Below are 14,563 nucleotides of genomic sequence, written 5' to 3'. Positions count from 1 at the left end.
CAAATCATGTCTAAAACAAATCCTGCAAACTTTATTTTTATGCATAATTATTTTCTTGCATTAGCATGTAGTAAATACAGGGCTGCAGAAGGATTTTTCACAAACTGGGCTATACAGGGGCAGTTGAAATTTGGAGTAGGTGATTGTGAATATTGTATGCAAGGAAAACCAGTCCTGGCTTGCCTAGAATATTTGTGTTAAGACAGATCCTACCATGGGAACATCAACTCATTGCCCAGCAGGAAAAGCAAATTGGATGTCAGCAGTTAGGAAGGAAATTAGGTATAAAACAGAGAACACAGCTTTGCCACTGTATGGTTCAATGATCCAGTCCTTGGCCAAGGCATGGTCCAAAGCACTGCACAAATCCTGAGTGCTGTGTGTTGGGCTCACCCCTCATCTCATAGAAGGGACTCTAAAAAGAAGTAGTAGAGCAAGAAAAGGTTCAGAGCAGGACAAAATATAGGATCAGAGGTTTGGGATGGATTTTGGTGTGGCAAGCTAGGACTCTACCCTGAAAACATGATTTAATTGGCTATATACTAAAGGTCTCCAGAACTATGAATGGCTGGAAAGGAGTGGAGAGAGATTGATTCTTCCCTGCCTTTTCCAATACAGAAAGTAAGGGGCAGCAGATGAAGCTGCTGTTGGGTGAGGCTGAAAGCAAAAGAAATCCTTCTCTCAGGGATGTCCCTGACAAAGGACAACTGTGGATGCAGAGCCTGGACAAATGCTGGGAAGAGATGTTCATTGTGGGTTAATCAATAGAGAGCAACAGGCTCAGGAAATCTATTTAGTTAAAAATAGACTGAATATTAAGGGAAAGTGTCACACATGATTTTCTTGTCATTATCCTTTAGCCATCTGCTCATAGCTGGTGTTGGAGACAGGATGGTTGTCTGGATGAACCTTTGCTCTGAATCAAACTAGTCATTTTTATATTCTTAACTGTGAGATCTCATTACCATGTGTCATTTCAAGGAAGCCATTTGTTACAAAACTCCACATCCATTTCCTCTGAAACACTATTAATTTCCCAATTATCTCATTCTTTAATGCTGGACACTTTAATCTTCCTTAGCTGCTGACCCTGTGGAAGGACATTTATCCCAACAACAGATCCTGTGGTTCTCCACAGGAGAACATTTATCCCTTTTGGAAAAGGGATAATGGCCAGGAAAGATGTTTCACCCTGGGCAACTGCCTCAGTTTGTGTTCCATCTTTGGGAAAGTGAGGAGAGACCCAGGTTTAGCAACCAGGGGAATTTGCACAAAGTCAGCTTCCTTCCCCTGGCATCTCCTTGGGGATGTCACCTTGGGCTCTGCACAGTGGGATGTGACCCACGTTTTTAATGGTATCAACATTATCCTGGCCATGGCAGTGATGGGTGTCAGATTAAAACGAAAGGACCTGAGGAAAGGCATCTATTTTAGTAATGGTTGTTCCACCACTGCTCTGACTCATTTCCTCCTGCACCCAGATGACTTGAGCCATGTATTTTAATAACAGCAGTGTCATTTGCAGCTCGTTGCTCAGGGCAGGAATATACAATCCCAGCCCCCAGGAATATTTTGTCTCAAATTTATTTATTTATTTATTTATTTATTTATTTTTAAGTGACTGATAGGAAATATCCCAATTTGAGTTTTGTATTGTGTTGATGTTTTGAAACTTCATGGCTGGGCATCAGTGCAGCCCAGAACCTCTCCCTAGGACATCAGTCAGTGAATTTACCTCGTGCTTGTGCTGGATGATTGCACTTGGACTCCACTGGAGAATGGCAGCAGTTCTTCCTGTGACCCTGCCTGTGAGCCAGGAGCCCCCAGAGCTCAGCATCTCCTCCCTGGTGTGCCTGAAGAGAGGTCAGACATTGCTAGGACAAGGGGAAATGGCCTCAGGTTGCACCAGGTGAGGTTCAGTTGGATATTAGGAAAAATTTCTTCACTGAATGAGTGGCTGAGGATTGGAACAGGCTGCCCAGGGCAGTGGTGGAGTAACCATCAGTGGTGGTGCTCAAAAATCAAGCAGACATTGCACTTTGGCATTGAGGTGTTGGGTCAAAGGTTGGAATTGATCATCCTGGAGGTCTTTTGCAACCTAAGTGATTCTCTGATTCTGTGCTAGGGTGCTGTGCCTGTCCCCAGAGGCAGCTGCCCAACATCATAGCACATTTTCTGCTGCTTTTCATGCTGCCTGCACAGCCCACAGCCCCAGCTCTCCATGCAGCAGGATGTGTGGTGGGTGAGATCACACATGTAGTTCTGGGGACAGAGATGTCTCTTTAGCCACAGCCCTCCTCCCTGCTCAGCCTCGTGGGGAGGGAGGGTGGTTGCACACCAGATTTTGGTGCTCGACCTCCTGGCTGGATGTTTTAACCACAGCAGAGAAGAGGAACAGAAAACCCAAGGTGCCTGCAGCTGGGGCAGGGTAAGGTGGCTGCTCCCAGCGAGGAGGAAGGGGTGGGATGGGATCAGGGCTGGCTGCAGCAGGGTGTCTGTGGCTGGCACCAGTTTGTGGGCTCAGCACAGAATCACAGAATTGCTTAGGTTGGAGGAGAACTTTAAGATCCTCGAGTCCAACCCTTAACCCAGCACTGCCAAGGCCAGCACTAAGCCATGTCCCCAGGTGGCACATCTACACATCTCTTAAATCCCTCCAGGGGTGTGACTCCACCACTGCCATGGGCAGCCTGTTCCAGTGCCTGATGACCCTTTCAGTGAAGAAATATTTTCTAAAATCCAATCTGAACCTCCCCTGGCACAGCTTCAGGCTATTTCCTCTTGTCATCACTTTTCTTTGGAGGTATCCATTGCTCCCCATGCTCTACAGAGGCAAACACAGAGCTTTTTGGTGTTTCCCAGCAAAGCTCAAGCCCTTGAAAAACTCAGTATTGCAAAACTTCTCCAAATATCTGCAGGATTGGGTTTTCTGCTGCCTGATGCAGACTCTCAGTCCAAGGCAAGACAAATTTTAACCCTGACGCAGTGCTGGAGCCAAAAAAACCAAGGAGACAAACTCAGAGGTGCCTGTGTCAACCTCGCTGCCCAAGAGCTCCCACCGATCCAAGGAGTTTTTGGGAGAGGATGGAGAGGGCTTTGCCATCTGTAAAAGTTTCCTTTTCATACTGGCTGCCAGCTGAGTGATTCATCTTAGGGTTTTGGAGGGGTTTATGCTAAATGAACTAAATGATTTTGCTGTGTGAGATCCTTGTTGCAGCAGAACACAGGTGTGTTGTACCTGGCAGAGAAAAGATTCTGAGCTGATGTCATCACTGGGATTTTTTTTTTGCAGTGTTTCATATCAGGTTTTCATTTATTAACTAGATCAGAGAGTGCAAATAGTAATAATGATACTTTCTCTCTTAAAAGTGTGATGCAGCCCCTTTTCATGCACATGTGTATCTTAAAGGCTAAGTGAGAAGCTGAACTTCAGCAGAAAAACACAAATGCCTAAGGGAGGAATGCTAAGGCTCCTGTCATCTTGGAAACATTTAAAGCTTGGGTGAGTTTTGCTTCATGTGAAAGAGTCACTGGTGTTTGAACTCAAATTAACCTTTCTCATAGCAAGGCAGTAGAGGAGCAAAATACATACCTTCTATAAATTTATTTTTTGACTTGGTCCAATATGTGTTCCAGTTAAATGAATGCTGGAATAACAAATATTTGTTTATAATCCCACAAAGCTGCAGATCTCACTCTGAGTGCACTCACTGTACATACATTGATATACACCAGTATTGGTTATTTCAGCAAATAATACATAATTTCATAACTGTAAATTATATTAAATAGTAATTAGAATAACATTTAAAAATATTTCTCATTTCTATAAACCAGAAATTTAACACATTGCTATTTTTGGCTTATTGAATAAAATGCAGTGAAGTCCAGAGAAATAGGGGCAAGAAGTACTTTTGCTGCCTGGAGGTAGTTTTTTTTCTCCAGTAGGTTTTTTTTTTTTAATTTTCTTGCAGCTTCTGGGACACATCTGATTTTATACAGTGACAGAAAAAGACATTTAGAAATTCCCATTGAACAGATCTGATCTGAATGCTTAGAAGTCCTGCTGTGAATCCATTTCTCCTGCCAGGAGAACATATTTAATGAGCAGCTACAGTGCATGAAACTGTTCTGGGCAATGATAAATATAAAGGGATTTAAACAGCACCCATGGATAATGTATCTCCTTTCTTTTTGAACGGATTTCAAGTTTAATAATTTAACAGAGATGTTATTCAGTCTTCCTCTGTTAGTGTGCCTTACTCAGCAGTTTATGACTGCAAAATTATTTTTTATATATATTAGGAGTTTTGAAAGCAGAAATAACTTTATTCATGTGTCAATAGCTTGTTTTCAAGTGCACCTGATTTGATTTACTTTTTTGTATCATAAAAACACAGATCATCCACATAAAAACAGCAGGGCAGCTTCAAAGAATAAAGAAAAACTGGGGACTTCCAATATTAGATTAAAAACTGAGATATTCTGTAGAGCGACCATTTTTTAAAAATGCATTACAGAAGTTTGACAAAAACATGAAGACTATTTACTGCAATGCCTGAAATACCCGTGTTTATGCTCTGTATCTATGTCCTTTGAATATTTTAATGCTCTCAAGATCTGCACTGCTTATTGAGATAATAACTGGATTATATTTTTATAATATAGAATATGTATTCTATACATTTTTGTATATGGTCTATGTATTATATAGTCTATATATAATGTTCTATAACTTGTTCTATACAAATATGTATATATATATCTATAGATTAGATATATAGATGTATAGATATATAGATATATGCACTGTAAAAGAAATAATAATAAATCAGACTACTGCAACATGCAATTTTTGATCTCTTTTATGATTCCTTGCCCAGTGATTTGTGGGGTATGAGCACAAATAAGGTAATGTTTTGTGCTTGAACTCAGGGATCTGCAAAACCTTCCTTGGCCTATGCAAAAGCCTTTGTCCAAATTTTGTAGTCCTTTTGTCATTTAAGATGGAATCCTTCATTTACTGCTGAAGTGCAGTTTTGGGGTTATGTATAAATTCCCATTATTTTCCCTTCTAGGTATGGATGTTCCTTGCTGAGGGAAGGATGGTGACAGTGGCAGACAGGAGAAGGCTGATCCATCCTTGGAAGGAAACAAGGAATAAATTAGGAACTGTCCTGTGCCAGGACATCGTGGCTGAAGTGACACTGTGATGGACATTGCTGTCACCTGTGCCTCTCTCTCCATGGATCCAGGGATCCTGCTATTAGCAGAGATGCACAGAAACACTTTCCCATTAATTTTCAAGTTGGAAATGACATACCATGACATAACATGGCATCCCTGACCCTTGTCTCCATCATCATTGTGTTCTCAGCAAAGAAGTTGCTGATAACAGTGGACTGGGATAATTTTCTCATCATCTTTTTACTAGCGTTTGTTTCTTGCTTATATATGCTCTGGGAAAAAAAGTCTATGAAATGGAATGTGATTTTTTTCCATCAGTTTCTCAGAGTTGTGAAATCTGCTAAAATCTCTGCCAAGTTTACTGTCTGAAACAGTCTATTGATGATTATAGAAATTGCTACTATTTTTTCATAATCTGCTAGTAAACTTCCCAAACCTGTGTTTTAACATGCCAGACAACATCTTTAGCTGTTCCTGTCCTCTCCTGTTTTCACTGCACACAGCTGATGTGGAGTCTGGGTGGGTTTTGTTTTTGTTTTTTCAAATTACATAGGAAAAAATGAAGACTAATTGGGGAATTCAGACATTGAGCAAATTCTTTGCTGTGGGTGGGCAGAGGGGATAAATCCCAATCCTTTGTGCATGTGTTATTGGGGTTGGGATAAGTGGCTGAAGTGTATCAAGACATGATGGTGCTGTCTTGGGAAGGGCTTTCAGTGAAGGTCAGGATGTCCTGAATGTGGAGAAGGAGGAAGAGGAGTGGACTGGCCAGGGTTATCCCACTCACCTTTCTGTGGGAGAGGAGGATTGGGCTCTGCAGTCTATATTTGCTGCCCAGCCCCAGCCATGGCTGCTTGGCCATGGGAAAACATCTCCTGTGCTGGCTGAGAGGTGGGAAAGCCAAAGAAAGTATGGACATTAAAGTCAGGACACCTCAAATGTGGGAAAAGGAGCTGGGATTTCAAAAGCAGCTGCAGACAGAAGGAAAACCCTGTTTTTGAAAGAATAAACCTTTACCCATGGGAAGTTTCAAAGGGGTTTTCTTACAGCTGCCCTGAAAACAATAGGTGTCATAAAAACCATCTGTTGCTGGGGTGAAGCTCTGCTCACTATTTACAGGGTAGGAAAATGATGGGTTTAGTTCCTTTGAGCTCTTACAGAGGATGAATTGTGACTCATGGGAATCAGGGATGCTCAGAGTGCCTCCCTGCAGCACCTGTGGTGGGATAGGGTCTCGTGCTGATGTCCCCACAGCCATCAGCTGGGTGGCCTGAGAACTCAGGTGAGTTCACAGCCTGGGAAATCTGGCTCAGCATGGTTCACTGCCAGCTTCACCACTGCATCATTTAAGGGAAGAACCCATGGCCAGGCTTGAGACCAAGCTCTCCAGAAAAATCGATATTAAAGTGGAAAGCAGCAGCTCCCCATGGCTGGGAGAGGAGGGAGGGGAGGCCAGAGTGATGCTGCTCTGCCACTGTGATGCATTGCACCCACAAGCTCATCCCAAGACTGTGTTAGCCCCAACCCTGGGGGCTCTGGACCACCTTCCCCTTGCCCTCACTGTAGCTGCCACAGTGCTGGTGCCTGTGTGTGAGCAGATGTGGGGCTGGGTGGTCAGTTGGGGGTGATTGCCCACTGCCTGTGCTTAGCAGGATGCTGAATTTCCAGCCCCTTTGTCTCAGAGCCTTGGGCAGCAGCTGAGCCTTGTCACCATCCCTTGGAGATGTTTTCTGCTTCTGGCATTGCTCAGGGCTGTGCACACAGGCATGGCACACGGTTCAGCACACCCAGGCCTCACTCAGGGCAGTTCCTGCTGGCCATGCCGAGCTGCTGGGCTCAGGGCCAGCTCTGGGAGCCTCTGTTTGCTCTCAGAGGTGGTGGTGACCTTCAGGCTGTGCCAGGTGTTTGGCCTTGTGTGCATCGCTTTGTCTGGCTTTCCTCTCCCACTCCTGGTTGTTTGCAGTGTCCCGTGAGAGAAGACACCCTCCCAGATCTGCTCCCACTGGAGCTTTGCTCTGCTTTAACTCTTTCTTGGTTGGAGGCCATGGTTCCTTGCTCACTGCACAACCACATCCCTCACCAAGCAGGGCCACAAGACACTAGCCTGCAGGGCAAAATAACTGCAGAGCAAAATAACTAATATATTCACTTTTGCTACTGACAAGCCTGCACAGGGTCTTTAAAAGATGCCTCTGCCACATCCCTGCTGGTTGCTCTCAAAGTGTTTGGTGCCAATGTTTTATCAACCAGTATTAACAGAAGGAAAAAACAAAAAAAGCACCTTTGTGCTGTCCTACAGATGAACACAGAGGAGAGCCAAGGAGTTCACAGCTTTCCAGCCCATGTGAATCCTTTTCCCAGCCCCCTTCTCCCTGTGCAGAGCCAGCTGTGGTATTTGCTCTGCTCAGTGTCCTTTGAGAAGTGCTCAGGACGCTGCAGAATCCAGCTTGGTCCTTTCGCCAGCTGGTCAAGGAAAATGTTGAAGTCATGGTCTGTCACAGGAAAGAAATGTCTGTTTTGTGGCACAAGCCCACGTCTGTCCCCTGTAATGTCCTTCCTGGATCATGTCCAGGCAGTGCTCAGCATCGTGCAGGGCAGGGTCTGTAGCTTCTTCCTGCCTGTCCGAGGTGGGATTCACAGGGATTTACTGCCTGTGGATGCGAAGCCACAGCCTCCGCCGCAGACCTGGGAAGAGACAGTGCCCATCAGTCCCAGAACCCCCTCCCATCTCCCCATCCTGCTCCTGGGCTGTCCCAGGGGCTGGCACCCCTCAGGATGCTGGCAGGATACTCACGGTAGAGGCGGTGGGCAGTGGGGACCAGGCCCAGCAGGAGGAGCAGGACACCAGCGGCCAGTGGGATCCAGACCAGGGGACTGCAGGGACCTGAGGAGCAGGAGAGGACTCAGCACCTGGCATCACCCAGCCCTGGCAGTTTTGGGGGATGGAGTGTGGGGTGGGAAAGGGAGAAAAGCAAGGCAGGTCCTCAAAGGGGATCTGATCATCTCCATGGGGTATACTCTGAACGACGTATTACAGAATCACAGGATGGGTCAGGCTGGAAGAGACCACAGTGGTCATCTGGTCCAACCTCCCTGCTCCAGCAGGGTCATCCCAGAGCACGTGGCACAGGATTGTGTCCAGATGGCTTTTGAATATTTTCGGTAAGGGAGACTCCACAGCCTCTCTGGACAAGCTGTTTCAGTGCTCAGTCACCCTCACAGGAAAGAAGGCATTGCAGGGAACTTAGCTCTGAGGTCATGATAAACTAAATGGAAATACAACCTGGCCCCTAAACCCCTGGATATCCCAGGGAATCCCTCCTAAAGACAGAATCCAGCTCCATACAGAGTGGGGGTCTAGCTGAACCCAGGTTCCCACTCCTGCAGGGTGACATTGTGGTTGCCCCAACCCCAGGACAACCTTTGGCTGAACCCTGGAAACCCAAAGAGCTCAGCAAACCCCTTTTTCCAGGAGCCTGAGCTGAGCCAATGCCATACCTTTCCTGCTGGCAGCTTTGATTTTGGTTATCCACGACACAGGTTTTTTGGAGACTGGTGCCTGCGTGGTCCTTGGGGGCAGAGGCAAAGCATCAACTGAGGGATGAGGAGAAAAAGAAGATGGTCACTGTGGCACTGAGTGCAGCAGAGATCCTCCAACAGCAGGCAAGAAGGGCTGGAAATTTTGGCCCTTGGAACAAGCCCCAACCAGTGACCCCTTCAAAGGGCTGTGTCACCCAGAGGGGTTGGGAGCTGGACCTGAGCCTCTCAGTGGTCACAGAAGTTGCCAAGAGCTTTAAAAAGTGTTCTTAAAACAATGTACCAGCTAAAGAAGGGGAAAAGGCTAAGGCAGGGAAAAATCCCAAACTTGCTTGAGCTACATTTGCTGCCAAGCATCATCTCAGCAGCATTGCACAAGATCATAAGTAGCAGGAGACTTCAGTAGCACTTGGAGGTTTTAAGGGATCCCTGGATATTTTCCTTTTTCAGATTGCTTTAATCTTTGCTCAAAATTGGATTTATTTTTTTCTGATAAAAATGGGCAGGATTTATTACGGTGTGTCTGAATTACAATGAAGCACATTCATTTCTCAGCGAAGCTGGCCGAGAAAATATCCCAGTGGTGTCATTAAATGTCTGACTGCTCAAACTACACTTATCCAAAATTTTAGGTGATTCAAAAATATTTTTTTCTGTGTCTATCCAGGATGTTAATTCCTACAGAAACTATCATTCTTTTACATGAAAAGATGAGACATCAGGGCTCTAGGATTTATCTGGACAGCTTCTCCCTTACATTATCATAGACTTAAGGAAAAAAACTTAAAAACAATTTGTTTTATCTGGAGTACTGAAAGAAAAAAACAGAAAATATCCAGCAAAGCCTGAGTCCTCCCAGAGCACCTGCTGCTGTTTACTTTTTAATTGGTGTCCTTGATCAAGCTGAATTTCAAGCCTGTTTTTCATGCCTCGCACAGAGATATGAGCCCAGTTGTTAAAAAACAATTCTCCTTTATCTTAAACCAGCTTTTCTCTGAACCTGCAAGAATCCAAAAGGGATTTCTCAGTCAGTTCAAGATGCAGAGTATATTTGCAAAAAAACCCAGAAAAACTGGGGCACTGGGTCTGCTTTAGAGTCAGAAGCTGTAGTGGCATTTTGGTTAAATAAGTTATTTGTATCATAGTTAAATAAGTTGTCTCCCTAAAAGTCTGCCAAAAAAAAAAAGAAAAAAAAAAAAGAAAAAGAAAAGCCTGCCTGAATCCTACTTCAAATACATTAGTTTTTCTGCATCAACTACTGCTCTGTGGTCAAGGGGAAAATGGGCTGAAAAGAGTTTCTGTATGACCTGGCTGTCTGTAAATCCTCTCTCCCCCATGACACCTGCAGAAAACTCTGATTTCTGTTTGGAGCTGCCCAGGGATAGTAGGCTATGAGCTTTGAGGAATAAATCCCATTTCAGTACTTTTTGTGAAGGATGGTCTTGAAAGCTGCCATCAGACCCACCTCAGAGATGTGAGGGGTGATGTTCTCTGGCCTCAGTGTTGCTCTTGTCACTCAGAGGGAGGGTAAGGAAGAATTATGGCATGGAAGGACCTGTGAGCTGAGCAGGACACACATCCAGCTTCTCATCCAAAGCACAGCAGGGGATGAGAAAAACACAGAGCATGGCAATATCAGGTCTTCCCATGGAAATCCTGAAGCACTAGGACCAGTGCTGTGCTCAAGGCATTCCCACAGCAGAGCAACTGCTGATGGCAAAAGGACTATCACATGCAGCTGACCTAAAATTTAGCTATTTTCTGTATTCTCTGCTTTATCCAGCCTCGTAGATCTCTCCAGAAAAACCCAGAGCCCCAACCTTGCATCTCAAAATTGAGAACAGTCTACCAACACTCATCATCCCTTACCCAGGGGCCTTACCAAGCCTGCTGGTGGCACATTTTGGAACCCCAGGGGTGCTGCTTACCCACACTGAGCTGTGTCCCACTGCCCAGGAGGAGCTGGGAGGACTGGGAGACGGAGCAGTAGTAGGTGCCGTTGTCTGAGGGATGGAGGTGGCTGATGTGCAGGCTGTAGGAGCTGTGGGACCTTGCCCCATGGACATAAAACTTGTCCTGACTCACATTTGCACCGTAGATAACTTTGCCCAGAGTGTTGGAAAACACCAAGAACTCGAAATGTTGCCTCTCCTGGCTCCAGCGGTACCAATACACCCCGGTGTGCTCCTTCTTCAGCTCACAGAGGATTTCTGTTTTATTGTTGGTTTGGGTTAAAATATGCTCTGGAGTTTGGGTTAAAAGTAGATTTGCGTAAAAACCTAAGGAAAAAAGAGAGAGGAATATACAGTTATTATTTTAATTTCATTGTTTTTCTTCCATGCTGAGTACAGATTTTCTTTTTGGGTTTAATAAAAACATGTAGACAGACACGAGGGGATCACATGAATGAGAAATAGGAACATCTTTATCAGGATGCTCCCATATTCCCTCAGAGGCCTCTTTGGGTTCCCCAGGTATGTTTTGGTCAAGCCTAGTTATACAGGTTGAATTTTCTCTGTAAACACTCATTTAGGGAGAAATCTTACTGGCAGGGAGAGGGATGAAGGGATAGTTTTGAGTGTTCTCAGGGCTGTATGTCCAGGGAAGGGCATCCCCACCTGCACCTATGGATACCCCTCTCGTGCCCTCCTTAACTTTTTCATTTGTAAGAGATTTCACCTCTCTTTCAACATATTTTGGTGCCTCTTAAATGATTTACCAGGTTTTTCTTCTAACCGATACAACACCAAATAAACATCTCTGGGGCAGGAAAAAAGACCAAAAAACATGCAAAACATCTCAAAATGAGCAGATTTTATATTAATTTTCAGAAAATAATATTTTTCAGAGGAATTTTGAAATTTATTTGTTATTAGGCATCAGGGGAAGGAGAGGGAGTGAGGAGTAGCGGTAGGGTTCAAAGCTTTGCTTTGGCACCGCATCGCCCTGTTTGGGCTTTGCAGCTTCTGTGAAAATTATCTAAGCCTTGTTTGGCCCAGGCAGATGTGAAGGGTGTCTGTGTGAGAAGAGGATGTGTCCTTGTGGAAAGGATAACAGGTAGCTTGTGATCCTTGCTGTTCAGCAAACAGTCCTGCAAAGCTGCAGATACTCTGAGACCGAGTGAAAAACAGCTCTCTGAAGATAAGGATGCTCCCGCTTCCCCCGTCTCTTTCCCAGGCGTGTTTTAAAGCTGTGCAAAAAGCTCAATAATACAGGTTGCTTGTCCTTTTTTAGTTTAAAATTTTCCTTTTTTCTTCAAAATCCTGAAATTGCTTACAGCAGGTTTTGCAGCCTTGTGCAGCCCTGCTAAGCCAGTGGTGTGGGGATGGGTTGGCATGACCCAAGAGCACCTAAAGCTATCAGCATGGCACGAGGTCCTGATGTTTCCCATGTTCCTGATGGGACAGGCAGAGGAGAGGGCTATGGTCACTGACAGGGGTCCACAGCCTTCCTCTGTGTCCACACCACTGACCCCATCCCTGCCAGTGCAGCAGAGCCCTGTTGCTGCAATGCCAAAATGCAGGCATTGCACAGCAGCTGCAGCATTTCACCACATTCTCTGGCTCTATGATGATATCCATGTCTCCTTATTACTAAAATACATAATTGGTAGGTTTTAGATTAGTAGATTGGTAAATTTTGCCCTGGCAAACATCTGTATGGTTTTTTAGGGGATGAAATGTATGTGGCTATGGGGCATGGGGGCTTCAGAATCTCCTTGAGTGCCCTGAGGTCTGGCTCTGCTGGGCATGGGAAACATGACTCGCCATGAAAACTTTTCTTTGAGCTGGAGACACTGTTAGATAAATCAGAAAAAATAAGAAGACACCCTGGAAAATTTCAGCTCATTGCCGGTGGTCAAACAAGGGGTGAGCTGGGATAGACACAGACCAGAAAACTCATCCTCAGTCATACCTTCAGCCCCAAAACCTTCCTGTTGCCTTTCCTGGTGTATATTCAGGGGGACCATGAGGAATCACAGTGCTTGGCCAGACCAGCCCGCAGCACCTTAAAAATGGTCCCTTTTCCCTTTGCATGTGCAGAGCAAATTCTCATTCATTAAGGTTTTCTCAGCGGGCTGCCCACCGTAGAGATCTATAGGATATCAGTACCTGTAAGGCACAGTGGTTTAATAACACACCAATTCCAGCTGTGGTACTCAGTCTTTGGATGATTTAGAAGAAAATTTGATGGGATTTTTATCATCTTCGTGTTATGCAGGCAGCATAGAGAGGAGCTACTTTAACTTCTCCATCAGCAGCTTCCTACAGTCCATCTGCACTGAGGGTGCAGTAAAAACTCTGTGGTGTCTATAACATTATGTATTGAAATATGAATGGAATATAGAAATAGAAATAGAAATAGAATAGAATAGAATAGAATAGACTATTTCAGTTGGAAGGGACCCTCAGCGACCAACTGGTCCTGCTTCCTGACCAGTTCAGGGCTGACCAAAACCTAAATCATGTTCTTAATTGCATGATCCAAAATTATGTGGCAATAGGTAATAATATCCTATTAGTAGATCTGTCCTGTGATGGTCTATTCAAACTTCCATCATCCAAATGCTGTGCAACTCATCCCATGTGCTGGAGTCGGCGGGAGGAGAGGCAGGGGAGAGGCTCCAGCACGATTTTATGTGCCCTCAACCCTTAGGAGACGTGTCCCTCTTACCTGGGATCTGGAGGCAGATGCAGAGATGGAGCCATGGCCAGGCCATGGTGGCAGACTCGGTGATGAAGGGGTTTTATGCCAGTTCCCCCTTTCCACTGACTGTCACCTCTTGGTGGCAAGGCTGGCGTCACCTCAGGAAGTCCTTGCCCCTCTCTGTGCAGCTCTCTCACCAACAGCTGCCAAAGAGCATCTGCCACAGCAGCACCTGGAGCCTCAGCCTGGCAGCTTCTCCTGTGCTGAGCCCCAAATCCAAGATACCAGCAGGGCAACAGCCCTGTGCTCTTCTCCAACACTTCACAGGTTACCCTTAAATCCCCTTGAGAAAAATAGAAAAAAAGGGAAACTCACTGATTTTTAATCATGATTTCTTCACATTTCACCACCTAGTTATTCCTCCTTCTTTTAATCTACTTCTATCCTATCGAAAAACTACAAATGTAGGACCATGGCCATAAAGATAGAAGCACAAAAGCACAGATTTTGACTGGTTTTTTTTCCCTGATAAAATAAAAAAGCATTAATTATAAGGAAAAGACGCAATTTGATCCGTGGGGTTGTTTTCTTCAGCAGAATTTCTAGCAGGAGGTGTTTTTCTCTGGAAAATGCTGAACACCAGACCAACCCAACATAAAGCAGAGACGTGAGGCATCACAGAAAACTTTGAAGTCAAGAGCAAGAAACCTCAAACAAATTTGTGGCTGAAAAACCACAAAAATGAGGAAATTCTGCTGGGGCTCCCCACCTCGCAGCATACACTGCTTAGGCAGCTGTGACAGCACACGGCTCATAGGCAGAAATATTTAAGTGATAAAATATCAGAATGACTTTGAAATGTCTGTGGGGAAGAGGTTTGAAGCACTTAGGGCTCAGGATTCAGAGAGTGAAGTACATGATGTGAAATTACAGAGATGAACTGGTGTCAGCAGCCTTCAATATTTTCATGTTTAGAGAAAAATTATTTATTACTTTTATTTACTCTCTGCCCCATTATCTGCCAAGTGAAATTCAATTTTCTTTTACGTCCCCTTTGTGCAGATACTTGTGGTCCTTACAAGGCCCCAGCACCTTCCCAGCAAGGGGAGTCTCGTGGGGGCACTGAGAAACCTCCCTTTAGGGTTGAGCTGGCAAATGACTAGGAAAAACAATATTGTATCTCATGCACTGT

The 14,563-nt window shown here is 44.9% G+C and overlaps 1 protein-coding gene and 1 long non-coding RNA gene across 3 annotated transcripts; one reads left to right on the top strand and one right to left on the bottom strand.

Annotated features, from left to right (window-relative positions):
* Window positions 1-2,187: 2,187 nt before the first annotated feature.
* LOC146438674 (uncharacterized) lies at window positions 2,188-5,654 on the top strand. 2 transcript variants are annotated; one of them, XR_014851884.1, is made up of 3 exons: window positions 2,188-2,428; window positions 3,380-3,502; window positions 5,079-5,654. It is a non-coding gene; the product is annotated as an uncharacterized LOC146438674 (long non-coding RNA). The 2 variants fall into 2 exon arrangements; XR_014851883.1 differs by having other exon boundaries at window positions 2,191-2,428; window positions 3,370-3,502.
* A 318-nt stretch (window positions 5,655-5,972) lies between these two features.
* On the bottom strand, window positions 5,973-13,667 carry CD8B (CD8 subunit beta). The gene is made up of 5 exons (XM_085059530.1): window positions 13,399-13,667; window positions 10,653-11,003; window positions 8,686-8,781; window positions 7,982-8,071; window positions 5,973-7,872 (listed from the first exon to the last, which is right to left on the bottom strand). The coding sequence occupies exons 1-5, from the start codon at window positions 13,442-13,444 to the stop codon at window positions 7,832-7,834; spliced, it is 624 nt and encodes a 207-aa protein (XP_084915656.1). The 5' UTR covers window positions 13,445-13,667; the 3' UTR covers window positions 5,973-7,831.
* Between the last annotated feature and the right edge of the window lie 896 nt (window positions 13,668-14,563).

This window comes from Lichenostomus cassidix, chromosome 4, assembly GCF_008360975.1.
Source record: "Lichenostomus cassidix isolate B80296 chromosome 4, HeHo_3.0, whole genome shotgun sequence".
NCBI classification, from domain to species: Eukaryota; Metazoa; Chordata; class Aves; order Passeriformes; family Meliphagidae; genus Lichenostomus; species Lichenostomus cassidix.
This window is presented reverse-complemented; position numbering and strand designations above follow the sequence as displayed.

Bases quoted from the DNA above. Each gene is read 5' to 3' on its own strand.
- CD8B (XM_085059530.1), bottom strand. From the start codon at position 13,444: ATGGCCTGGCCATGGCTCCATCTCTGCATCTGCCTCCAGATCCCAG. The intron at 11,004-13,398 runs GTAAGAGGGACA...TTTTTTCCTTAG, and splicing joins CATCTGCCTCCAGATCCCAG to GTTTTTACGCAAATCTACTT. The intron at 8,072-8,685 runs GTATGGCATTGG...CCTGCTCCTCAG, and splicing joins CAAAGCTGCCAGCAGGAAAG to GTCCCTGCAGTCCCCTGGTC.